Source organism: Aptenodytes forsteri, unplaced genomic scaffold (assembly GCF_000699145.1).
Source record: "Aptenodytes forsteri isolate BGI_AS27 unplaced genomic scaffold, ASM69914v1 Scaffold239, whole genome shotgun sequence".
NCBI classification, from domain to species: Eukaryota; Metazoa; Chordata; class Aves; order Sphenisciformes; family Spheniscidae; genus Aptenodytes; species Aptenodytes forsteri.
In genome coordinates this window covers 1,834,585-1,860,004 of record NW_008794743.1, presented here as the reverse complement: position 1 = coordinate 1,860,004, position 25,420 = coordinate 1,834,585, and the positions used below count along the sequence as shown (strand labels likewise).

The 25,420-nt window shown below is 37.4% G+C and overlaps 2 protein-coding genes across 2 annotated transcripts in view; one reads left to right on the top strand and one right to left on the bottom strand.

The window, feature by feature from the left end:
* ACSBG1 (acyl-CoA synthetase bubblegum family member 1) overlaps positions 1-12,865 on the top strand; it is a 38,398-nt gene extending 25,533 nt beyond the window's left edge. Inside the window, 7 exon segments of the mRNA XM_019470682.1 lie at positions 2,470-2,646; positions 3,125-3,306; positions 4,424-4,657; positions 5,230-5,447; positions 8,025-8,164; positions 9,197-9,443; positions 10,151-12,865. Of these exon segments, the coding sequence (XP_019326227.1) occupies positions 2,470-2,646; positions 3,125-3,306; positions 4,424-4,657; positions 5,230-5,447; positions 8,025-8,164; positions 9,197-9,443; positions 10,151-10,227 (1,275 nt within the window). The 3' untranslated portion in view covers positions 10,228-12,865.
* Positions 12,822-25,420, bottom strand: part of IDH3A (isocitrate dehydrogenase 3 (NAD(+)) alpha) — a 17,299-nt gene continuing 4,700 nt past the window's right edge. Inside the window, 11 exon segments of the mRNA XM_019470675.1 lie at positions 12,822-13,058; positions 14,993-15,145; positions 15,642-15,726; positions 17,877-17,941; positions 18,020-18,122; positions 18,805-18,938; positions 19,196-19,383; positions 19,963-20,077; positions 21,438-21,521; positions 23,351-23,413; positions 25,285-25,415. Of these exon segments, the coding sequence (XP_019326220.1) occupies positions 12,975-13,058; positions 14,993-15,145; positions 15,642-15,726; positions 17,877-17,941; positions 18,020-18,122; positions 18,805-18,938; positions 19,196-19,383; positions 19,963-20,077; positions 21,438-21,521; positions 23,351-23,413; positions 25,285-25,415 (1,205 nt within the window). The 3' untranslated portion in view covers positions 12,822-12,974.

Sequence of the window (25,420 nt, the reverse complement as noted above, 5' to 3'; positions counted from 1 at the left end):
CATGGGAAGCTGAAAAGTCCTTGGCTAGTGTAAGCATTACCTAGCAACAACTAAAACATCGGTGCTTTATCAACTTTGTTCTCATCCTAAATCCAAAACACTGTACCAGCTACTAGAAAGGAAATTAACTCTATCCCTGCCGAAACCAGGACAACTACAAAGCAATATTCAAAATGCAGTCGGCTGTTTCTGGTAAAGTATACGCATGGTAAAGAATGAAACTCCATTCAAACTAGCACTTCATAAGGTTGAACAGTTTGTTACGAATATAATTTTTTTTTATTCACTGGTTTTCTTGTGAGATTTAATGCATATTTTCATAAATACAATTCACAGATTGCCATAAAGTCTCTCAGGTGATGTCACAGGTCATCTTAAAACAAACAAATCATATACATCTACCAGCCACTATCAAAACAGCCTGATAGACTGCTTTTGTACATTTTACTAAAATTGGGGATGGATGTGTGTGGGTTTTTTTACTTTGGCGTTATTATATTCCTAGACTTGGGTTTCTACTGGAGGATAATAAAACTCTAGTGCCTAGTCCCTGGTACTTACAATACCCTTACCTGCATTGTTGCAAACAGAAAATGTTCCAGTGATAGAGAAAAGCAGTCGTTTGCAAAAAGGACTTTCCTCAGGGGTCTGCTAGCAAAGATCTGGACTGTAGTTGTTTTGGATTTTTATATATTTAACTTTTTTAAGGTGGCTGAGCAGGAGTGGAAAGTGGTAGGGAGCCTTTATGAACACATAGGCAATCTGTGAAAGGGCTGGTCTAACTTGTGGCCTCTCCTCTTAAAATAATGCAGAAACTATTGCAGACATGCACACTGTGAGGAGTAATTCACCCAAATGTGGAGAATCAGTACAGTAGTATCTGGAAGCAGAACATAGTGGACTTGATAGACAAAAAGAGCCATCTGACGTTGCAAATCCTATGCTCTTCCATCTCAAAGGAGTCTGGTGTCATTTCCATGTTAGCTGCCAAACTATTCCTGGCTGCTGATCACAAACAGACTATTTTTATGTTGATGAACGGTGGAAAACATGCCTCGCCTGTAACTGTGCTGCTGCCTTCTTTAGTCAAAAGATACTTGCCACTGTCTGTGTGCAAAACCAGTGCTGAGTCAGTCATATATGCACCTACACAGATCTGCTGTGCATGTGCCTGCATGCTGCGAGGCTTGGAGGATAAGGAGGATAAGCAATCAATATAGCCACATCTCAAAGACATCCCATTCTGCCTATTGTGCAAGTCTCCCATAGCCACTTGTCTAAAGCTGCCATCTAAACTTGGAGTGGCCTGGCCTGACAGGATGCTGCTTCTCAAAAACCTCTCTTGAGAATCTCTATTTCCTTAGACCAAATGTACACTCGTACCTTCTAATTTATTACAAAGAAAAGGAGCTGGCAGGAACATACTGTGATAAAAGGTATTGCATGTGATTTGTATCTCTTCCCTGCCATCTTGAATAATCTCATTTCTGTGTCCTGCCCCACCCATTTTAGATTACAGACTCCTCTGAGAAAGAGCTGGGGTAGATTACAGACTCCTCTGAGAAAGAGCTGTTTCTTTTTTTTTTGTTTTGTGTTGGGTTTTTTTTTTGCTGTGCACATCTTCCCCCTTCCTCCATACCATCACATATATTTGTGGGTCTTCCATATGCTATGTTCTGATAACGGAAGATATGCATATTTAGCATCCTTGAACTGCATCTTCTGAGATAAAGTGGGAATTGGGAAGAAGGGGGGGAAACATCATACAGTTTCACTAAGAAGTCAAGCAGCACATCTTCAAAAATATTCATGCTGCTCATGGCGGGGGGGGGACGGTGTGTGGGAGTGTCACTTGTGAACCACCGTGGTGAATATCCCAGAGGCTTCCAGAGGAGCAGAATACAACTGCTATCTTCCTCATTAGTGCTTAGCCAGGTGATGATCAGTACAAGACAATGAGCTCACTGCTGATACTAAACTAAACTGTCCTGTGAGCTCACTGATCATTGAGTATTTATTGTTCTTTTTCAGGTAAGCCTATAGACATAGCACTGGTGAAAAGCGTCAGCTTGATAGAAAGTATGCACAGTAGGAGATCTACCCTTGCAAAAGAAAGGGTAGATCAATTTACTCCTTGTCCATCCAGCCCATGGCTGCCCTGCTCAGTGTGTCACTAGGGCATGGGGAGTTGGTAGTGTTCATAGCCAAGTCAGGCAGCAGAAAGGCTGCATTTACTTATGTTATCTGCAAGTCTCTGTTGCTGCAAAGTTCATCTTGCTTTTGACTGATTGTCCCCCAGGAAACTGACAGTCTGGTGTGTTGTCAGATTGCAGTGTCTTCAGCAATTTCTGTGAGCTCAGATTCTTCATAATTACATTAGCAAAGCATGAGAATCCTTAGTTTGTGTTAAAAGGAAAAAAGGAAAAAACCCACAATGTACCTAATGTGTTTTATTATTTATTTAAACAGATAACTTGGACATCAGCACATTGCAGCAGAGCAGGAGATATGCAACCGGCAGAGGTCCAACAGGAGTCTATAGTCAGTTATCTCCCACTCAGCCACATAGCTGCGCAGATATATGACCTGTGGACTGGAATCAAATGGGGAGAGCAAGTTTACTTTGCTGAGCCAGATGCTCTGAAGGTATCTGTCTTGTATTGCACCTAATTAAGCTTGCACTTCCTCTTAGAAAACATCCCAAGGAGAGAATATGATCTTTGAAGAGGTGCAGAAGATGAAGATTGAGAGTCCATTATTGTAAGAATTTTGGAAAAATAAAATCTATTAGACTTGTGATCCAGTGCTCTAGACTCCAATTAAAATGTATAATCCAGATCCATAAGCTTCTATTAAGGCAATTTTTGGAGGAAAGGGAAGCGGAAGGAACTAAACCACCGGTGCGTTTTCCTTCTTGCATACATACCTCCCCCGATGTGTCGGAGCTGGCACATGTTAGTGTATATGTCTGACTGAAGTAGGTTCAGCAGTCCTTCTTTATAGCCTATATGTTTAGTGATGTTCTACATGTTAGCATTGCAAGACGCAGACTGCATCACCAAACTTCTTTATCACTGCTGTGGACCTTTTGCAATGTTTTGAAATGATTTAATGATTTTAACAGGGCAGCTTGATCAACACACTAAAAGAAGTACAGCCAACATCTCACATGGGAGTTCCCCGAGTATGGGAGAAAATCATGGAGAAATTAAAGGATACTTCTGCTCAGTCAGGATTTATGAAGAGGAAAATCCTGTCATGGGCTATGTCACTTAGCTTAGAGAGAAACCTAAACTGCTCAAGCAGGTATGTATTACAATGAGTGAGATTTCTGTCAAGCTGAAAGTAGCTATCTGCTTGTAATAAACTATGAAGCATCAGTGAGAGTCTAAGTGTAAATGGGTAAAATTTGGCCTGGCAACACAGCAAATATAATGCAATAGGGAGGGTGTAGTTATCAATTACAGCAGGCTGACCTTAAACACAGGTGACTGTTAAAAGTGTCCCTCCATCCTCCCTGAGACCATACTCCTGCTAACACGTCCCTCAACTGTGCATCTTCCGTGAATTAACAGGTTAGTTTTCAGCTGGGAGAGTTCCCTGATGCAGTGCACCATGTGACTGTGCAACTGCTAGTTACTGGTGTGAGGAAAGGGCATGAATTTGGAGGAGGTGTATGAGAGGGGGGAAGTTTTGGGGGACAGCCCAGGCAGACTGGCTCATACAGTTTGGGGTATGCACCGTGTGAGTAAGAACATCTCATCTCCGCACAGAAACTCGGGGACACCCCCTGCGAATTGTCTGAGATCTAAATACCTTATCTCTGTTCTGAATAACATTGGTGGTTTTTTCCATAAGATTGCCCAGATAAAGAATGTTGTATAAATTCAAATAGTAACTTAATTCACAGTTCTGTTCCAAAGTTCTTTAAAGCATGACACAATTAATCACAGTTCTGTTCCAAAGTTCTTTAAAGCGTGACACAATTAAGTGTGAAATTGCTTACAGAAAATGGTATTCCAAAAGATCGTGCAGTGATACTGCTTTGCTTTTCTGGTCATTCAGCTTCTCAGATAGGTCCTGCAAATTTCAGATCTTAGTGATACAGGTTCTCAGAGACACATTTAACTCATAAAGACTCAGGAATACAAGAGCTTTGTTTTATACAATACATTTTTATAGATTCTTTATGTATTTTCAGTATTCAGACACCTCAAGAGCTGGAGTTCACTAGCAATGGAAGACACTGAATAAATGAAAAAAGGACAAATATGTAACCTGTTCTTACTGATGTAACTTCTGTCAACACCCAAAACCAAATGGCAAATATATCTCTAAACAAAATTTGTTTCTGATTTTGCTTTGGAAATTTCATAGGTTGCTCTGACTTACTGTCTCCTTCTCTTGTGTGTTTTGTACTCAGCAGTGATTTAAAGCAGTTCTGGACAAGGTTAGCAGACTACTTAGTGCTTGCAAAAATACGCAATGCACTGGGTTTTTCTTCCTGTCAGAAGCACTTTTCTGGTGCTGCTCCTCTCAATACAGAAACACTGTATTTCTTCTTGGGTCTGAACATCACCCTGTATGAGGCCTATGGGATGAGTGAGACCACAGGCCCACATTGCCTATCTGGGCCCTATATTTACCGGCAGCACAGGTAACTTTTACTCTTTTTTTTTTTTTAAATATGGTATGTTTCATTATATCTATGAGAAGAGTATTTAATAAGTTTAGCAAAGATCTTATCACTTGTTTTCTCTCAATGCATTGCCACTCTATTGTGACTTTGGGAGGCAAAATAACTTCCAGGTCAGAAGGTGAACACGCTGCCTCCATAGCATGCCGTGGCAAGAGCACTGGAAGTGATCTACAGCATTATATGCAGAACATAGTTACTAAATCTGACTAGCCCTGGCCCAGGGCAGGATAGCTTTCAAATGCAAGACCTCAGATACAAAAGTGGTTTTACGCCTGAAGATACAGAAGGGGGAAAAAAAAAAACAACCGGGAAGCACAGGGCAAGATAGCCGAAAAGTGCTTAGGTAAGCACCCTAACATATCTGCCCTAGTGAATTAATATTCCATAGTTTTCAAACAGTTACAGCAGGGTGTTATTTACAGTCACTAATATTTTGATAGGTTCAGGGATTTGGTGTGTTAGACGTCTTATCAGTATTATATTTAATATTTCTGTGCTCCTTGTGGTTTTTTTCTGCCCTTCTCCAATAGCTGTGGTAAACCAGTACCTGGCTGCAGAGTGAAATTGGTGGATGAAGATACAGAAGGCAATGGAGAAATCTGTTTCTGGGGAAGGACTGTTTTCATGGGTTATTTAAATATGGAAGACAAAACAAAAGAAGCCTTTGATGAGGATGGGTGGCTGCATTCTGGAGATTTAGGAAAACTAGACAAAGATGGCTTTCTCTATGTCACTGGAAGAATTAAAGGTAATAAGCAAAATCTTGCTCCATGTTTATGGTAACTGTTCAGCACTGTTCAGTCACGTGTCAGATGTGGCCCATCTAATTAAGTGTCTTTCCTCTAATGCCAGCAGCATTGACCTAATAGGAAGGTAGAATAAACTTTCTTATGAGAAAACCATGGTGTGCCCTGTTCAGGAAAGGTTTCCCTCTAGTCTGTAATAGGTGGACATGATTCAATTCCTGCAATGAGGCTTTTTATCTCCCAGACCTTTATTCAGTATTAATTACAATTAGTAATATAAAATAATAATGCAGGTTTAATGTGTCGCCTTCAATTCTAATGATCCATTAAGCTGTCCAGTCTGCCTTTGAATCTTGCTAAATTGTCTTAATTGCACATTAGAATGTTTAGACAGTGATGAGAGACAACCCTCTCATATAAAAGTTGTTGCTGTAGGTCAGAGCTAGGTTCCTCTGATGCCTTAGGTGATGTGTTTGCAGAGACTAGTATTGAAGCTTGAGAGCAGAAGGGAAAGTTAAAGCTAAAGCAATAAACCTAGGTATTATTACAGTACATAGCTTGAAGTCTCACATGAGTAAGACTGGTCAGTTGCTTACTTGGAACCTTTTTTTCACGATACATATTCAGACAGTGGGATTGGTCCCAGTCGAGACGTAACTGAAGAAGATTTAAAAATTGAGTAACTATCATCTTAGAATATATGATGAATCACTAGGGAGATAACATGGATGAGTGAATTTGTCATAGGGTGACATAGTTTCCTGTTAGGAATCAGGACTTAAGTAGATACTATTAATAGCCTGCACCAAATGTAGCTATCTTGATTTTAACTTGCTTTCTTGTCTGATTCATTTTCCTTTAGCATAGCAGTTAGCAACTCCTAGTCTCATTTCTGTCATAACATTTGTGTTTCACTTACATCTTCCTTGATTGCTCAACTAATAACAATTACTCTAAATTACAGGACAGGTACACCATCTGGGATAAAATAACTCTCTGTCCAGTTTCATTAAAGTTTTAAATCCAAGTCCCAATAAGGTAAATCTAATAGAAGGTAGTAAAGAAGCTTTTCTTCTAGTGACTGAAACAGGACTTCTTCCTTCGGTTCTGTGGGTCTTACGAGTTTTAGGACTCATTAGCTGCAAAGCACAAAGATGTAGCTAGAGAAGTCCATACAGGGGGAGTATTTGTAGAGGTGTGGAAAAAGTTACTACAATTATTACAGTTGTCTGGATCAGCTGAGAAAAAGCTGACATCTCAGACAATGAAAAACTAAGTGCCAGAGAGATTGGTAGAGGATCTAAGGCAAAAACGGGACTACGGCAAAAGGAGGGGGGGGATGACAGGAAAAAATAGACCTAGACAAGTTTGGATCCACAACTAACTTTTTGGTATGTATCTGTGATTTGACAGAAGTCTCTTATCCTATAAACAGTACTTGTGCTTCCTCAAACGTGTGCAGTGTGTTGGCTAGGGAGAGAAATAACTTTTATAGTTATGAGATCAATGTCTATTCCATACCAGAAGACTGAGTATAGACTGGAAGTTATTTCACGTCGTAGTTCTTATGGAGCAGTAGAGATGGTAGGGCCCAAAGCTGTGAATGCTGAAAGGGTGCTATATTCCCTTGATTGCGTCTAAATTCTTCAAGTTTATCGCTGACAGGGAATCGGGTACCAAACCCGATCCTTAATACATACAATGAGCTGCATTATTACACAGAGGACTGGTATACCATTTGACTGCATTATTTGTTGAAGCGTGTTCTAAAATGCTGTAGACTATTATTTGAGGACAGTGAGAAGTCACCAGTGTAATGAAAGCAAAGAGTTTGAATTTACTTAAATGATACTCAAATTTGTAATAATTCCAATCAATAGATGTATTACACTTTAGAATGAATGCGTTCAAATAAAAATGTCCATTGCTTTATCAGTATAATAAGGTATGTTTACAAACCTTAAAAATATTAAGATTCCAGTCTGTCATTATATTCCCCTCATGTCAAAAGTAGGGCAGGAATCACTACTTCCACTGCAGGCTTCCTCTCTTGAGATCTTGACTTCCTCCTCACACTCCTCTCTCCCTTCTTTCCATGTTGCTTTTATGGAGCCTTCCTGCAGTAGTAACTTGTTTTTGTCTGACCCCTCTTGGTGGCTTTAAGAATTAGTTTTAATCATGATGTTAACAATGCACATGCTTTTTGTTGAGATACCAACAGTAAAATAGAGAGTGAATCCTATGCTAATTTAGAAGAGATGATTGCTCACAGAAAAATTCCAGATTATGCAACAGTGCCTTGAGAATAACTAACCTGTTTCTGGATTATGTAAAAATTACCTGGAGCAAATACATTATACTGAGGGAGAACTGAGAACTGGAGCATGTATTTGAAAAATATTAGCATTTTTATTTTGAAGATAATTAATTAATAAGCTTTGTTCTCTTTGAAAATACTATCTTAGAAAAAAATACCTCTTATTCTTTATGTCAGAATAAGAAAAGTGGGTCAATCTAGACATTAACCTGATCTTTGGAATTTATTTGAATTCAACTAATAGCCTTTCTTTTTTGCCTAGATTTGATTATTACAGCTGGAGGTGAAAATGTGCCTCCAATTCCAATTGAAGATGCTGTTAAAAAAGAACTCCCAATTGTTAGTAATGCTATGGTGATTGGAGATAAAAAGAAGTTTTTGTCAATGTTGCTGACCCTAAAGGTACACCAGTTTTAATATTGATTTCAGTGAAATTATACACCTGCACTTAACAAAACAAGAAGAATTTTGAACTGTTTGTAAAAAGACCCGAAATTAGATAGGAGGACATTTGCGGGGAAAAAAAATGTATAGCAACTACAGACCAAATCCTGATGGTCTAAACTTCATATGATTAGATGATCTGCTAAACATCTACGTGTTTACTGCTGTTTCTCCTAGACATATAAGAAGACCTATTTTTTTTTTAATTTAAATGCAAATTTTTAATTAAGAAATATTGAAAGAGAGAGAAGTCTGTAACGGAGCACAATAATAGCTTTTATTCTTACAGATGAGCAAAGACAACAGATGTTTCTGTTACAGGCAAAAACTGTTTCTAACAAACTTTCCAACAGAAACATTTCTCTACAGTTTGTTCTGTCCTTATAACACAAGAAGGATGACTGTAGAACAAAACAGTTAATAGCTTTGCTGTGGTATACGCTTCAATTGAGAAATCACTTTTTTCTGAAACATTTGCACTTCATGTTCTGTGTACATACATAGTGAATGACCCTTTAGTTTTCCTCAAGTTGTTTACCTCTACAACTGATACTCCCTATCTACAGATAGAAGCATTCTTTGAAGTTAGACTTCTTAAATTAGTATTTCTATTTTATCTCATGCTGTTTACATTATACCACAGTAATTCAATTTATCGATGAGCTAAATGTTCCCCTGTAACAATGGAGTAATTTGGAAAATATGGTAGAAATTCAAGGTCTATAGATGGACTTTATTGCCTGATTCATTGACATGTTTTAAGTCTGTTCATGTCACCTGCATATAAGCCAAAAATATTTGCATTTGGTAGCCAAGTGGAAGGAAAAGCACTATCATCTGTAGGTGTTTCTGCTTTTTAAGGCTTACAGAATGTTTGGGTGTTGATGCTGAGCCTTCTTGATTCTTACTAGTCGGGGGGACCTGATCAGAGAAACACTTAATGCCCTGTAAGAGTGAGCATTTGATGATTCACTTCATTTGATATTTTAGAGTGTGCTGGACCCAGATACATCTGATCCCACTGACATTCTCACTGAGCAAGCTAGAGACTTCTGCCAGAAGACTGGTAGTAAAGCCACTAAAGTATCAGAGATTGTAGCTACAAGAGACCAGGCGATCTACCAGGCCATTCAGGAGGGAATCAACAAAGTCAATGTGAACGCTACTAACAGAGTTCATTGTATTCAAAAATGGATAGTCCTGCCAAGAGATTTTTCCATTTCTGGGGGAGAACTAGGTAAGATTTACTGATTTGTACTGAGGTACACACACAGTAAAGAGGCTGCTGATCTAAGAGTATTCAAATAGTTTTGTATGCCAAATTCTGGGTACAGCCACTAGAGGGAAAGGAAAAAACCATTATGCAGCATGTGTTCAAGAATACAGAAATTGGAGTTTTTGCTGTGTACGTATGTATCAATCTGTGCTAACTTACAAGTACAGCTGTATAGTTAAATTTAAGATTGCTTTGGGCAATTAAACAATCAATTCTGGTTAATTCCTTGTGCATTACAGTATTAATAACTTCCAGTAATAATACTGAGGATGTCCTGTTTAAAAAAAGAGAAGCGAGACAGTGAAAGCCTGACAACAGAGCCCCAAGCACATTACCAGGCTCTTTGAATAAACTGGGAACTGTTTAAAAGCTTTCAAAAACATCATCCTTTACTTTTTTCATTAAAAATAATTAAGTAGTCATTAGTCATCAGTCATCACCCTCTTATCTGCAGCTCCCTTTGAGGTCCTCGTGCTTCTGTGGAGGCAACCTTATGCTGGCAAGGCAACCACGCTTGCTTCTCACTTTTAGCAGGTATCTACACTTACAGAGTGGGAGATGTTCTTCCAAACAGGTTCTTCAATAGAAAAATCTTAGGAACCAAAGCTTAAACTGAGTAGGAATTTTTGTTCCCGTTTCTGCTATTGTGACTAACTCCCTCTTTTAAGGTCCGACAATGAAGTTAAAACGGCTCACCGTGCTTGAGAAATACAGAAAAGAAGTAGACTCCTTCTATGAAGAATAAGAAGTCTTTCATCCAAGCATTAAGAAAGATCTGTGAGCTAAAGAAAGTATTTCTTAATCAAAAGCATTAACGAAGATTATGCTTGTTTTTGTCTTGTAGTCTATTGAACTGAACCACTAGTAAACTGCTGTGTCAATTTAGTTGTTCCTGATACTCACCTGATAGTTTGTCCTCTTTTTACAGAAGCATCTACACAGTGTCTGTTTTCTAATACTGTTTTTACTTTATGCCCTAAATGATTAAGATTAAAAACATCCTCTTGTGTTGTATAAAGTGGGTATAACTAATTAATTCCGCTGGACTGAAACAGAAGGAAAACTTTTTTTATACAGGGATCTTCCCTTTTAATTTTTTTTTTTGTGTTCTACAGGAGGTTGCCTGTAGCTCATGATGCATTTTGGTAGATCAGTAGTTAGCAGTACTGCTTAGTGAAACTTATACCACTCCAATGATAAAGACAATTATTAAAAAAAAAAAAAATCAAAAGGGCTGGTTTTTTCCCCTCCCAGAGATGAGTTTATTTTTGTTCACTAACACAACATTTCTGAACCTAAAGACACTCCTCTTCCATTTTTACAGTGGCTAGAATTCAGACTTTTGTGAAAGCAGCAGCTCATAATTTCTTAAATTCATGTTGAAATAAGCTATTTCTCCTAAAACCAAATAATCAAACAAGTTGGGGGAATAGCTCCCTAAGACTGAAAGACACAAAGTAGCAAATACAGGAGCTCTCACATTAAAGTGCTATTTAGAACAGAAACTTCTTAAAAATTATTTACAGCACTTTTTTTAAGCAAAAGTGTTTAGAAGCAATGTTTGTCAGTGTGTTGCAACTCTACCTGCATCTTTCAATATTCACATTGTACTAATTCTGGTAAGTGCGAGCTGCATTTCTTCTTCCCCTTTATAAAAAATAAATGTTATGTGAAGGACATACTTGACAGAAAGTTGTCTAAAGCGTTTGCTGTTAGTAAGTGATCTTTGGCAGAGAGTTTAATAGCTAACACAAGCAGGCTAGGCTACAGCCACTGGTGTTGATCAAAACAATCATGCAGAATAGGGTATTGTTGCCATGAAAGTTCCATTACCAGTCTTGCACATCTTAGAGACTTAAGATTTGTTGCAAGTACCAACAATCAGCTCAACACATAAGACAAGACAGAAGCCTAGGATTATAAAAACAAACCAAGCAATAGCACTTTGAAAAGTTTATTTTTCCCCATTTTGTGCGTAATGGTAATTCAGAAGTTCTTTAACAATATTAATCTAAAGGAAACAAGGAAGCAGCAGCTTGTAAAACACAGAAAGAAATGTTGCCCTATTCACCAACAGCAGAGTGCATGAGGAATAAAGCTCACTGTCCCTCCTCCTCCATGTTAGACTGTATAAAAAAAGTTGGGATGCTTACTTTATAGAGTGACACTAGAAGAAGTGACCCAAAATTGATTTTACTGCTGAAACAACCAGCCTCAACAGAAAGTAACTAAGTGGAGTAATATCTATTAATAGAATTAAGCTTTAAGAAGCCTGGTTCTGGCATTAGGGATAATCCTGTGCTATAGTCATGAGTTTTAAAATACACATTTTCTTGTAGGGTGTACTAATGGAAGCATACCTTAAGACATACAGATCAGAATGACTCATATGACAATCTGTATGCGATGAAGAAGGGAAGGAAAAGAGTTGCTTTTGCGCCCATTAAGCTTAGTAAACAGGGAAAAAATAGTTTCAGATCCCCTTGAATAGGGATGAAATGTATTTCTGGAACATAGGCACCAGAGCCAAACCTTCGATCCGTCTTAATCCATTTAGGACTAGTCCCTTACATTCAGAGTTTCTAGAATAAAATTACTAGTCAATACAGTAAGACACACTGAACAGACTATGCATAAGTACAACACAAAAAGCATTCTAGCAGAAGTCATGAAATATTTAGTATAAATTTGCAAAGTTAATACTTTCCCCTCACAATATATGGCAGAAGTAATTTTGTATAATTTACTCTCATTAGAACTCTGTTGTAAAGTGTGTTTCAGAGAGGAAAATCTGTAAGAGTTATTTTGGTATATAGATTTGAAAAATAATTTTACTTCAACATTAATTCTCACCCCTTGCTGGTTAATGGTTGTAGGTTTTTTAAAATACACAAATAGATTAAATCTCTTGAATTTCGTATTTCTTTATTCATGCCCTTGGAGGGCAAGGCTATATTTCATGAATCACCGGAGTATCTAAAGTGGTTTTTTTCATTGCTTTTAACATGAAATTGCTATTTTAAGTTATTTTATACCCGTTTCTGTTTATGAAGGTCATCTTGTGCTATTGTTAGGCTGAAAACCTATCTTTTAAATATCAGTAAGATCAATAAAGTAGGTTTTAACCATTAAGGTGCTTTTACATTTCACTAATTCTGTTACTGGTTTATTTGCATAATTTTCTTTGTGGAAAGTAAAAACCTCTAGTTGAAATGGAAGATGGTAGACAGTTACAGTGGCAATAAAAGAATTCACTTACATAAAAATGTTCACCAGATAGAAAAAAATAAATAAGACAAAGCACTTAGGAAAGTCCACTGAAAGCAGGCACAAGCATCATTTGTAGCCATCTGGACTAAATTTATTAATGGAGAGGCCCTAACTAAAAAGTTTGCTCTCTTAAGAGACAAGCAAACTATATGGATATCAGGTTACATACAATGTACTTTGTGTGATGTGTCCTTTTGGAGTTACAAGTAGCATGAGAAAAGCTTAGTCTGTGTCCCGTACTCTGCGGCAGATCTCCTCTGTGAATTCCGAACACTTGGCGCTACCTCCCAAGTCTTTTGTCAAGACCTAAAAGAAAGAAAAAATAGTATTACTAAAATGTTTTATGGGGCTAGTCTTGTCTCTGAACAGTTCTATATGTTCTTCTTAGATGTTGTGTATGGATACTAAATAGAGGTGAGAAGGAATACATCAAGTTTGAGTTTTCTGCATCCCATATAGCCTTCATCAATAAGGACTACACAGACTGAAGCAGGTAGAGAAAACTTGAGCATGAACATCAAGCATTATGTTACCAGATTGTAACATGATTTTATCTTAACTACAGGAAGAAAATGTGTTTGGCCACAGCTCTCTAAAGTCCCTTGGCCACGTAATAGTATAATTAATTGTTAAGTATTTAAGTTTTCAATAAGAAATTTGTCCTTTGGAAGTAAAATTCATATATGAAGGCTCAGTGCAAAGGCAACTAATTGAGAATCATTCATTAAGGTTTTGGGGGTTTGTTTTGTTTTAAAGGAAGCCCACACAGAAAAAGCACGCATAGCTCTTAATGCTGCATGTTAACAGTTCTTTAAGTTTGCTTAGTTTAGTTAAGAGATGGAAAAATGCAGAGTTAAAAGAAACTTTTTCATCAAGTACAACTCCTGTCTGGAAAATCAAATAAAAATTGGACAACATCGCTTGTCCAACCTAACTAGATTAAAGCGGTCTAGGAGATAATTTAAAATCGTTAGTTTTACCCTTATATGACACACACACAGATCTTAATTAAATGGCTGGGGGGAGGGGAGGAAAGGGAGAAATAGCAAGCATGAGAGGCAATAAAGGTTACTATTTTAGGGTCTTGTCATTTTAACTGCATTATGCTTTTTTCAATTTAAAAAGATTCTCTCCATTGTGAGCATATAATTATAACATTGTAAGTAACTAGTAAACAAGTAGCCATGTCACAAAACTTGCACTATGTTATCTTCCATAGAATTACTGACCTGCAGATCGAGGATTTCATTTCCAGAGCAGTAAATGGAAACTTTACAGGAGCACCTCTCTTTATTCACTTGTAAGTTTAGATTTATTTTTTTTTAACTGGCTTCTACGCACAGTTAAGATAGCTGCAAACAGACCACTTATAAAATTATGGCAGGTTTTTTTTTTAACATGCTTCTCACTTTTAATTACAAAGCAGCTTTTTATGGTCCTGCCCAAGATAATTGAACCGGCATGGCTAACTGCTAATTGCCTTTAACTGCAATCTTCAGGATCTTTCCAGCTATGTTTTGAAAAGGTGGACATCAAAGTAGATGAGTGAACCGATAACGTTAAGAGCACAAATTCAAGTCAGGTTTCAGAGCATAAGTCCTCCCAGAATATCCCATTTGAGTCTTGAATCTGGAGACACTTATTGCCAAAGGGAAATCACATACAGTCTTAAGGGAAAATGTAAATACTGGATAAAAACTGTTCTTTGTAGTCCAAAAAGGAGTGAAAGCAGTTAGGAGGAAAAAAGAAAATAATTGACCTGAAAAAATAGGAGCAGAAGTATTACAGTCAGGACTGAAATGCTATAAATGAAGTGGATGATTAAACCTGTGAACGGCAAATGAGCGTCCTTCACTTCAGGATCCAGATTTAAATATATATGCTTTGTATGCACTACAAACTTCACAAGTGAAATACCACCAGTTACTTAAACCTCTAATCCCCTTGATGAAAGCCAGACATCCAGTTCTAGCTTTTAGAGTTAACAAAGCTGTGGAAATGTAGAATGAGCATTACTGAAACAAAAGGAATGCTACAGCCTGTCCCTATTACTGAGCCGGGCAGATTTAATACCACCAAAGATAATATAATTACTATCAGAGAAGGATAGCGGCACTGCTTATGCGTCAGGCCGGCAGAGCAGGTCATCCACTGTTCTGGTGTTAATGTTCTAAGTTAATTTTTGCTGTGATAAAGTATGATTTTAATTCACTGCATTTATTTGCACACCCTCATATTACCTTTCCATCTTTAATTGTATCAAAGCAAGCTGTTTCAATTTTTGTGGCATGTTTGTGTAGTCCCATGTGACGCAACATCATTACAGCACTCAGAAGAAGGGCAGTTGGATTTGCCAAGTCTTTTCCTGCAATGTCTGGTGCCGTTCCATGGACCTAGAAATAAAAGTGAACCTATCTGTTATGATGTCAATATGCTGATTAAAATATCCGAGGCAATTCAAGTGTATGCAGGCAACCTGAAACATAGTCCTCGTGCACAAGCATGTTAAAACAGGACTTGCTTCACTGTGATACAGTTAGCGGAAAGGAGATAGGAAAGACCAGAACAATTCAGTTCAAAGGCATCAGAAAGGGGGAACTAGGTCACCTAATATCTCTCAATTGTGCTGCTCAAGTTCTATTTCAGAGGGTATTTATCTTATGAAAAAGGGGGAAAACAAAGTGTCAGTAAAAGGACATGCAAAAAACTATGTGTAATACATACTTTAACTACTCTCTCTGGGTAAAGTTTCAGCATCTTCGCAGTAAAAAATAGTTTTACAGAGAACTTAGTTAAATGACAGCCACATTGTATGTCATGGAGAAGTTTTAGATTCTCAAGTTGAGACAAAGTCGTTATTACTACTATACCTTGCATAAGAAGACTTACTGATTCAAAAATCGCAACTCCATTAGCACCAATATTTCCACTTGGTGTTACTCCAAGACCCCCAATCAGTCCAGCACACAAGTCACTGAAAAAAAAAAAAAACAAACGAAACGGAAAAACCCACAAGTTTTTCCATATACAGTTGCCTCTTTGCAAGGTATTAAAATATTTTTGTTTCTCATTTCATTGCAACAATAACTTATTTTATATACCCACACCATCCAAGAATAATATTGGGAAAGAATAGATGCTGTTAGCCACTTGTACTCCATTGGAACATTTGAAAATTTGTAGAACTACTTGCAGGAGACAATTTAATAAAGGAAAACTAAAAGGAAATTCCAAATACTAGAATAAAGCCAATTAAGACATAGGCACAACAAAAGGTACTCAAAGCACAGAATACCTGTAGAAGTCTCAAAAACTAGCAAAAATTGTAACGTACAGTTCCCTGTAACTATTCAGAAGTCTTATTTCTTCTGAAGAATCCACAGAACTACGTTTCATATGTAAAGTCCTTCTAAAAACTGTGGAAGAATTTTGCTCAGGTAGATGAATTACTAATAGTGGAACATGTTCCCAGTGACACCAGACTAGCTTTCTCCCTCTCTTTACTGAACAGCCCATAAGTCACAAGTCTGACATTAGCGGATCATCAGACGTAAGCAACTTGCATTTGGGTTTCCTCCAACATTAACACGGGGAAGGACAAACCCAACTGTGCCTATAGTCATCATACTGTACCCTCAAAGCTGAACGTACTGATAAACAAGGCTCTTAAATCTTGTATTTTAGCGTACTGTTTTATTGTCTACAACTTAGCTAATCAAGGACTAACAAGCAGGAAAGTCTGGATGACCTTGCAGAACAATATTTTAAGTTTAAGCTAAAATAAATGCATTAGCTTTAGTCGTATAGAGTCTAGGGGAAAAAATGGATAGAGTCTACATTTGTCACTTTAGGTATTCAATGCTTCAAGATAAGAGATTTCCTTCTGTACCTTTTCAGGCCAAGAGACCTGTTTGGCATTATGTTCACGCTTTAACAAAGCACTGTGGGTGAGACTTTCCCCAGTGACAAAAGTGCCCTTCTTCAAGAACAGACTCAAATTTATTGAAAATTTTTAGAACTATGAAATTCTTTACAGAATTTCTATGAGAACTTTAAAATCAGTGATACTGAACTAGGTAAAGTGAGTTGAAACAGTACTGATGATGGGACTCATCTGATTTGATCTCTCTTAGTTAACAGCATAAGAGCTGCTGTGAGGGCCCTGTGGACTCCTCTACCAATTCTTAAAGCAAGAAGCATTAGTTGGAGTCTGATTTTTCTTAGAGGTGACAGACAGCCTTATCACAGAGAGAGTGCAATTTTAAGAGAAGCTCAACAAGCGTTTCTTCTTATACGTAAGTTACCTTTACATTTATTATCTGTACAAAAATAGGAGATGGATTCTAAGATGTAAACCATCATTGAACTTTTAAACAAATTCCGATTCAGGCTATTTTCTCAATCTCTCCTTAGAGGTGCAAGGAGCAGCAATGTTATGTTATACACTTAAAAGTTCAGATTAAGATACTTAGTTTTACACGCAGTATTTAATTGAATTTACACTCTACCTAAACATTTTACAGAATGAAAAATGTGTGCTGATGAATTTTGCCTTCAAGACATCAAGTACCTCTAGCATTGATGTTATTCAAATATGAAATTTAATTTGAAGATAAGGAAAAAATACGTAAAACAAGAGCTGGTAGGATACTAAGAGGCCACACATTTCATTCTGCAGTGACCATGCAGAATCATTTAACTTGGCTAACTTGCTGTAAACATCATGGCCCCACAGTCATCTTACACAATCTATTTTAGTGATTAAGATTAGAAAGTTTTTCCCCAGTATCTAACTAAGTGTTCTTTATTACAATTTAAGTCATTAAATTCTTCACGCATTGGGAGAAATTTCTCTTCTGCCCCATCTGAACATATTTCTCCATAAGCAGAAACTTTTTTTTAAATAAGAAGCCTATTCTCATCATATAGCCCCTCCCAACAATATATTAATAATTGAAATGCAATAATACCATCCTTTCTTCCCACTTAAGAGTCTGATTTATAAATGTTTAAACTCTGGATGCATAAAATCATTACCCGTCTGGCTAGCATATAACTTGAATAACTGTCTGGAAAGTAACAGTATTTTACATGTTGGGTTAGTTTAAATCAAAATATCCATACCTGAGGATGTCACCATACAAGTTTGGCATAACAAGCACATCAAATTGTGATGGATCCTGAACCATCTAGAAAGAAGTATATTTTCATTAAGGTTAAGAATTTAAACTAAAAAATAACCATAAGTAAAACATAAAAATACTCACATTCAGACACACAGTATACAGTTACATTTCATTAAATTTAATATCTTTACAGTTTTCTGCTGCCTCCCTGCATTTTCTCAAGAAAAGCCCATCGGACATTCTCCTGCAATTAAATAAGCAAGAGAATATTGCAGTTATTGCAAGTAAGCAATACTGAAGATAAAGAAAACTGCATGCAACAGAGGATTAAATAAAAATATTAGAGTGCAGAAATTTAATTTGTGACTAATTATTCCTTATGTTAAATACAAATAATATTTTAAATATATTACATTCAGAGAAGTTACACCTTTTAAATTTCCTCTTAAAATATTTTTGTATCAGTAGTTTAACAGGCATGCATTAATTCTCAGAATTACTCCTATTCATTTACTAAAGGCTTACTGAGTTTGTAAAGGTGGTGTCCCATAACATCACACGTGTTATGACTCAGTTCAGTACCAAGTGGCTTGGAAACTGTAAAAGACACTAACCATTTTCATCCTCAGTTTTTAAATTAATTTTCCTCATTTAAGACTATATTAAAAAATAAGAGCTTTGCAATGAAAGTCACAGGATTACTACAAACTTACTAATAAAAACATTAGTACGTAATTATTACAGCCCTATGAATACTGGGTCAGTATTGCCCATTTTACTTAGGAGGCATTTACTTTACTTATTGCCCATTTTACTTACTCCTACTAGCATCAATACAAGTTATACATTTGAGGAAGATTTAAAAAGTTATTTATAATTAAATGCATATTACTATTTGTTGTTCTTAAAAAGAAGTGTCAACATACATAATATTTGCCTTGTGCACAGCAGTAACATGGCTTCTCTGATTATTTCTGGCATACTCAAAAGCAAATTCGGCAATACGCTTGCTGGCTTCTTCTGTGATCAGCTTGATACTTTGCACAACACCTTCAACAATCTGAAAGACAGTAGTTGCATTGAGAGTAAAAGTGTAAGCTCATTTTTCGAGTCACTAGTATGAATGTTTGGAATAAAGTAGTAGAATTCTGAGTGAGGCAGTCTCGACAATGCATTTCACAATAAAATAACTTTTTTATGGGTAGCAAACTTAAAAAAATGCTACCCGACCTCTTAGTACTAGGCCACTGAGATGGGCAAAGTTACCATTCATGAAACACATGAATTGCCAGAAACACAACGCTTTCAGCAACATACCACATGCTCAATTCCACTGTATTCGCCTTCTGTGTTCTCTCGAATTGTGACAATGTTCACATCTGTGTATGGGGTTTTGTACCCTTCAATTGAGACACAGGGACGTACATTTGCATAAAGGTCAAAGGTTTTACGCAGAAGCAGATTCATTGATGGGTGCCCTGCAGCAATTGGGGTCTTTAAAGGCCCTGAAGGAAAAAAAAAAAAAGAAAAAAAAAATACAGGAACAAATGAGAAGATAAACCCCTCCATGAATTTTAGAGGTGAAACTCTAGGTAAAGCGGTACTTTTACAGAGGATCTCCAAATTCCTATTTAACCCATATGCTGAAATGCCATGGGAATTTGCTGTGCTATCAAGAGTGTTACACAGTGGTATTAATCAGCTCTTTAAAGGCCAAATTGTGACCCTTACATGGAATAGGAGTTACTACAAAAGGTTTTCACTGAAAACAACATAAAAAGATACTATTCATTAGGAATATAGTTATCACATACTATTGTATATCAACTGCATTAGAAATGCATTCTGCATAGAGTCCAAAGGTTGGTATGTAATAATACCTGTCTTTAACATATTTCCTAGAAGATCTATGAAAGTTATGGCTTTAAAATGAAGGGCTGTTTTAAGATTACAGAGGACTACCTGACAGGCTGTCCCCTATAATTAGCCATTTTATTGCACTACAGATGAAGGACTTTGGCTTTAAATCAGACTCACAATAAAAACAACAGCATTTAATATCTTTGTATTAACCCCTAAAGTACCTTTTAATCCCATTTTGTTTTTATCCATGGATTCTTTGGCATCTGGAGGTATCATCCACTTCCCTCCTGGTCCCTGGATAGCTGTAACATTCCTCTCTTCCCACTGAATAGGAGCCTAAACACATTTACTCTATGTTAACTTAAATATCATGACTTTTGCTTCAAGCTTTAACTTCCCTTTCACAAAAAGGTGCATAAGGAATTTTGTCTAGGCTTTCCTAAACAATTTTTCTCTGGTGAGTGAGACTAAGCATGAGATGTTTGAAATGAAAAATAAACAATTTTAAAAAAATGTAATTAAGTAAGTGAAAATGAAATAGTGTGAGCAACATATCAGCATAAACTTGAATACCGCAAGATGCCTCCCTAGGCGTCATATACACAGAAATCGTTAGAATTGCAAAATACACACTACTTCTTCCAAGCTCTTAGAGCTGTTGAGTTCCTTGTATACAAGAGACAAGACATTTGAAAACAGTTCATTATCCATACTGCCTGGAAGACAGTACATAACATAGATATGTATCTGTTATCTAACTGAAAATCTGCAAATGTTCCACAATGCTTTCTGTATTTGCATTCACCATGGGAATCTTCTAAGTGGAGACAGGCTGCCACCCATTCATTTCATCAGGAAGGACCATAAAGGAAAAGATACAAGGGCTTTCATGTAAGCAAACAGAACCAATCTAAGCATAACATACTAGAGAATCCCCTTTAAAACAAATATGATTAAGTACTGCAAACATGCGCTCACACACAAACTTAGGTTTTACTCCTCCACACCTCCTGCTTGACTCCCCAGAAACAACCAAAACTTTAATTATATATGAAAACCTTATAATAGAGAACTTCACTTTTTCCAAATCTAAGTCAGGTAGTTGGAATCGAAAGGGAATATGCCTTGGTGTTGTTGCTCATGTGGAACAACTTAACAGGCATCTTTCCTGACGAGCTGTATTTCCTTTCAAGGAAACCAGACAAATTCTGGTGAAGTTCCTTGGATAGGTAGTAAAACAGTTCTTGGATATACTTAGTTTTCGTATCACTTATGTGAATGTTTGGCAGTGCAAGCAGTTTGATTTCGAAGAATAAACCAGTCCTTTCGCACACACTTTCATCTGCACTGGAAGTCACAATGAATAAAAGAACATCCTCTATCAGTTGCTTGGGATTGCTACATCAACAAGATGATTTCACATGATTATTGAGTGCATGTGTCCAAAAATTAAACACAGCATTTGCTCTTAACTCTCTACTCCTGCCAGCTAACAGTTTCAAACCCTGCCTTAATACTGCAATCCTATCTTTTATTAGCTGAAGCTTCAGACTCTCTGTATTGTCAAGACGTTTTAATAGCTTAAACATGACTTGATCTTTTGGAAGTTAAAGAGAAAACATTTTTAATACACCTAGTTAATACTTGTTGTTGTAGTTAAACTTACAACGCTTACAGCAAGACAAATATGACTTACTTTGGCAGCATCAAAGATCTTCATGACAGCAGCAGAAATTTCAGGTCCTATGCCATCTCCTGGGATTAAAGTTACTGTTTGTACCTAGGTAAAGAAATATCAGTAGTACAACAAATGAATGCTTGTTTTCTACGTAGAAAACATTTTTGTGTGTTGTAGGAACCAAGTAACTACTAGAAAAGAAAAGAAAGTTTCAGTTACCAAATATTCACTATGAAGAATAGCAGTACTGGACAGAAGCGAGAATGACTAGCTTGCTTTCAAAGGGAGTGTGCACGCATTTTGAGAGAATTCTTTAAAAACCTGCCTACTATCTATTCCTATTTCAAAACACAGAGGTTTAACCTGAAAGGCAGGTTGGTGCTCAGTACTCCTTGAAATGAATGATCTCAGCATGCTTTCTTCTTGACATTTGGAGAGGAGATAATATTATTACCTAGTTACGGCTCTGTTACTCGTATGTCTCCAATATTATCAACATGCTGCATAATACTGACACATGCTAGAAAAGATTAAATTTATGAAAAGCTACATTAACCTTAAAAAAAAAAAAATCTCATGCATATCTAAACTTCTCATGTGGCTTCCTAAAAATCTCAGACCCATTTTTAACAATACCAAGTTATTTTCGTCTCATAACGTTCTCAGTCTTGTTTCTTTTATCATCATCAAACAGATGAAATAAATTGCACAGCCCAGGCTCACTGAATAACAGGGGAAGAAAGTACTTTGCTTTGATTAAAAAAATAATTATGATCATTATTCTAATTGTACGTGCCCCAGCGCTTTTTGTTGTATTTAAAGATTTTCAACAGTTTTGTAAAGGCTCATTATTACCTACAAAAAAGGTAGCTTAGATACAGCATTATTTGCAAAACCCCAATTAGAATCAACTGACAAGATAGATACATCTCCATCCTTCTCCACACAAAATATTCAAAATTTCAGTATATATTGACTGATTTTTTAACTAATTTGAGCCAAAGAAATTCACTGTGCGCCACAAAAGAAGGAGAACTTCAGATAAAAGAACACTGCTGTTGAGCAAGCACATAACTGATGGAATGCCTCAAGATTAGTTTTGTGCTGTCTTGCGTTGTTGCTTCACAGCACAGCGCGATTCTACCTGAGCCACCGAATGTCTCATCTGAAACAGTAATGTGGTATAAACAATACCGGAGGTGCCTCACCTTCTAAATCTTTTTATACTGCGTAAGATACGAGCGACCCTTCAGTTTCTTTTCTAGCTGTTCTACCAGCTGTTCTACAAAATTTTAAGTCACAGTTCCTCTTTAAAATTAAGTCCTGCTTAAGGGTGCATGCAGCGGTGCTGAGCCCTGCTTCTGCCTGAACAGTTTTCAAGGCCGCCTTCACTGAAAAAAAAAGGCCCGTGGGCACTTCAAACACATACACATAAAGAATGTAAAACATCTACAAGGAAACACACAATCAGTGTCTAAAATACTTTAGAGAGGGCCTTGACAAGGCAGAACTTTAGATGCAAGGTATTCTAAAAGCAGCAGTAAAGTAAATCTAGTGCTTAGAGGAAACTCTGCAAAGTAAAGAAAATAGAGAAGGTTCTCAACAATCTTTCTACTTTGCCCAATATTTGCCCATTTCCAGATGACTTTCAGAAGGCTAGCTTATGTCCGTATTTTGTGAAAAGTCTTCATGCCACTTCTGTCTTTTGCTAGAGCCTTTTGTATTATCACTTATGCTTTAAAATGCAATTGCCAAAGACAGTAATTAATCAATATAAGGCCAGCATGGCATTAAAAGCATACATGTTCACTTACTTAGGCCTTATTTTTTTGAGAATGTAAAAATAACAAGAGCAATCTTATAAAAGTAAATTTCTGAACGCCTTTCTGGAGAAACTTCTTAAAAGAAAAAAATGGTACTATCATACTCACAGCACTACCAAAACTTCTGGTCACCTGTTTTTGGTTTTTGAAAGCACCTAGCAATCGAGAAACCTGCAAGAATATAAAACAAAAAGATGCTATTCTGCTACATTAATGGAATTTCAAAAAGTTAACAATATTGCAGCAAATCAGCATTTTAAAATCATATTGCTTTACATTTCTTATCTCGAACTAGTATAAAAATCCAAATGAAACGAGTAACTAACACTTTGCCAAGTTGCTCTCTAACATTCTGTGCACTAATACCTCATGTGGGTATTCTTAGCACAAGGTAAACCCAGGACAGCCGCGCTTTGCAGTGCGCCATACTCTCCTATCTTGCCTGGGGGTGGGGGGAAGTTACTGCACAATAACCTGAGTCCTTACATACCACACATTTGAAATAAAGTTGCGGTAACTCTGACTAAATAGATGATATGCTAAGGATTAAGATTTGTGGAAAGCGAAGTGAAAGATCAAACACTTTCACTAACAGTTGGGCGGACAGTATCTTTACACGTTTTAGATCACGTTTCCAAAACTACTTTGCGTTAGTGTCACTTCTTCCATTCAAACTGCGGTGAATTTTGTTCTTCCACCTTTTACATCTGTAGGTTTTGTACCGTTGCCTTCTGCATGCCTGACAGTTTTTAAAAAGCATAATTGAAATGCACATGAAAGACAAAATTCACCATAGCAACGAGTCTACACAGCATAGTCAAAGAATTACACTTTCTAACATCAGAATATTCCGAACTAGCATTAAGCTTCAAAACTGGGACGGTATCTCAGCTTGAGCTCTTGCCTAGCTGAGCACCACGGACAAAATCCCCAATCATATCAGTATCGGTAATTGAACTGCAGAAAAATCACAGCCTCCCAATCTTACCCTCCCCTCTAGGATTTTTCATGCCTCTGTGACTTAAGAGTCAGAAGACTTCCAAGTGTAAACAGACTGACACTACTCCAGTTCTACCATACTCAGTATGCAGTCTGTCTGCAGCTATCAGGCTAGATAGGAACGTATTTGACAATTTGTATTCCTCTCCTGTCCGATTTGTGTTTGTTATCTCCTGTCTTTACTGACATGTATGCTTAAACGTAGCTGTATGGCAAAATGGACAAACTATGTTGGCACTAATAGAAACAACTAGAAACAATATAATTCTCACGTATATTGTAGTGAATACTGTGGGAGAAGTAATTTAAATTCTAGCTTGGATTTATATTTACTTGTAACCCAACATGAGATGTACAAGGTCATTGCAATAGGCAAGCAATGCTTACCATACCAAGCCATATATTTGAGGCAATAGCTAGCGCAATAAATGAAAAGGTGAATGTGACTACACAAGTGTAAGTGCCCTCATGGTACAGTTCCTGGACAGCGTCAGGATTCACATTCCAGAGTAGCCTGGAATGAAAAGGTGAATGTGTGTGCCTACGTGTGTGTGCCCTCATGGTACAGTTCCTGGACAGAGTCAGGATTCACATTCCAGAGTAGCCCTGGAAAGGGACCAGTCTGTCTTGCCAGAAATCATGGGCCTGGCACATTATACTCAAGTTCAACACCTGTAACACTAACAGAGAATCAGGCTAAACAAAATTGATCCATTCGGACCTTAAAGTCATGTGTCATGATTAACTCTTGACAGTTCTTCCATCTTTTAGCAGATATGTGAAGTGGGGCTTCCTCGATGAGTTAGCCTCCAACAGGCCATTATTAAAAGGCGCAAAAGAAATGTCATTTACTCAAGGCAAAAAGCAGCAGCATCTCCGTGACAGCCCCAGGAATAACGGCTGCGTTTCAGAACAGTTCAGCGCCACTAAGTCCCACAGGGCAGGCAGTGGGCCGGACAGCAATCGGACAAAACCCAGTAACCGTATCTTTTCCCCAGAAGTCTCCGTAACGCCTGCTATCGCGGGCTCTTTTCAGGACTGACGTTTTTAACCTTCACCGTTCGTGAGCGGCCCGCGATTAGCCCCGCACGGGGGGAGCTGCTACCGGCGCGCGGCTGTAGGCCCACCCCGGGACCGCCCGTTTGCCGCCCGAGGGCTGATCCCCCTCCTCGGCCTGAC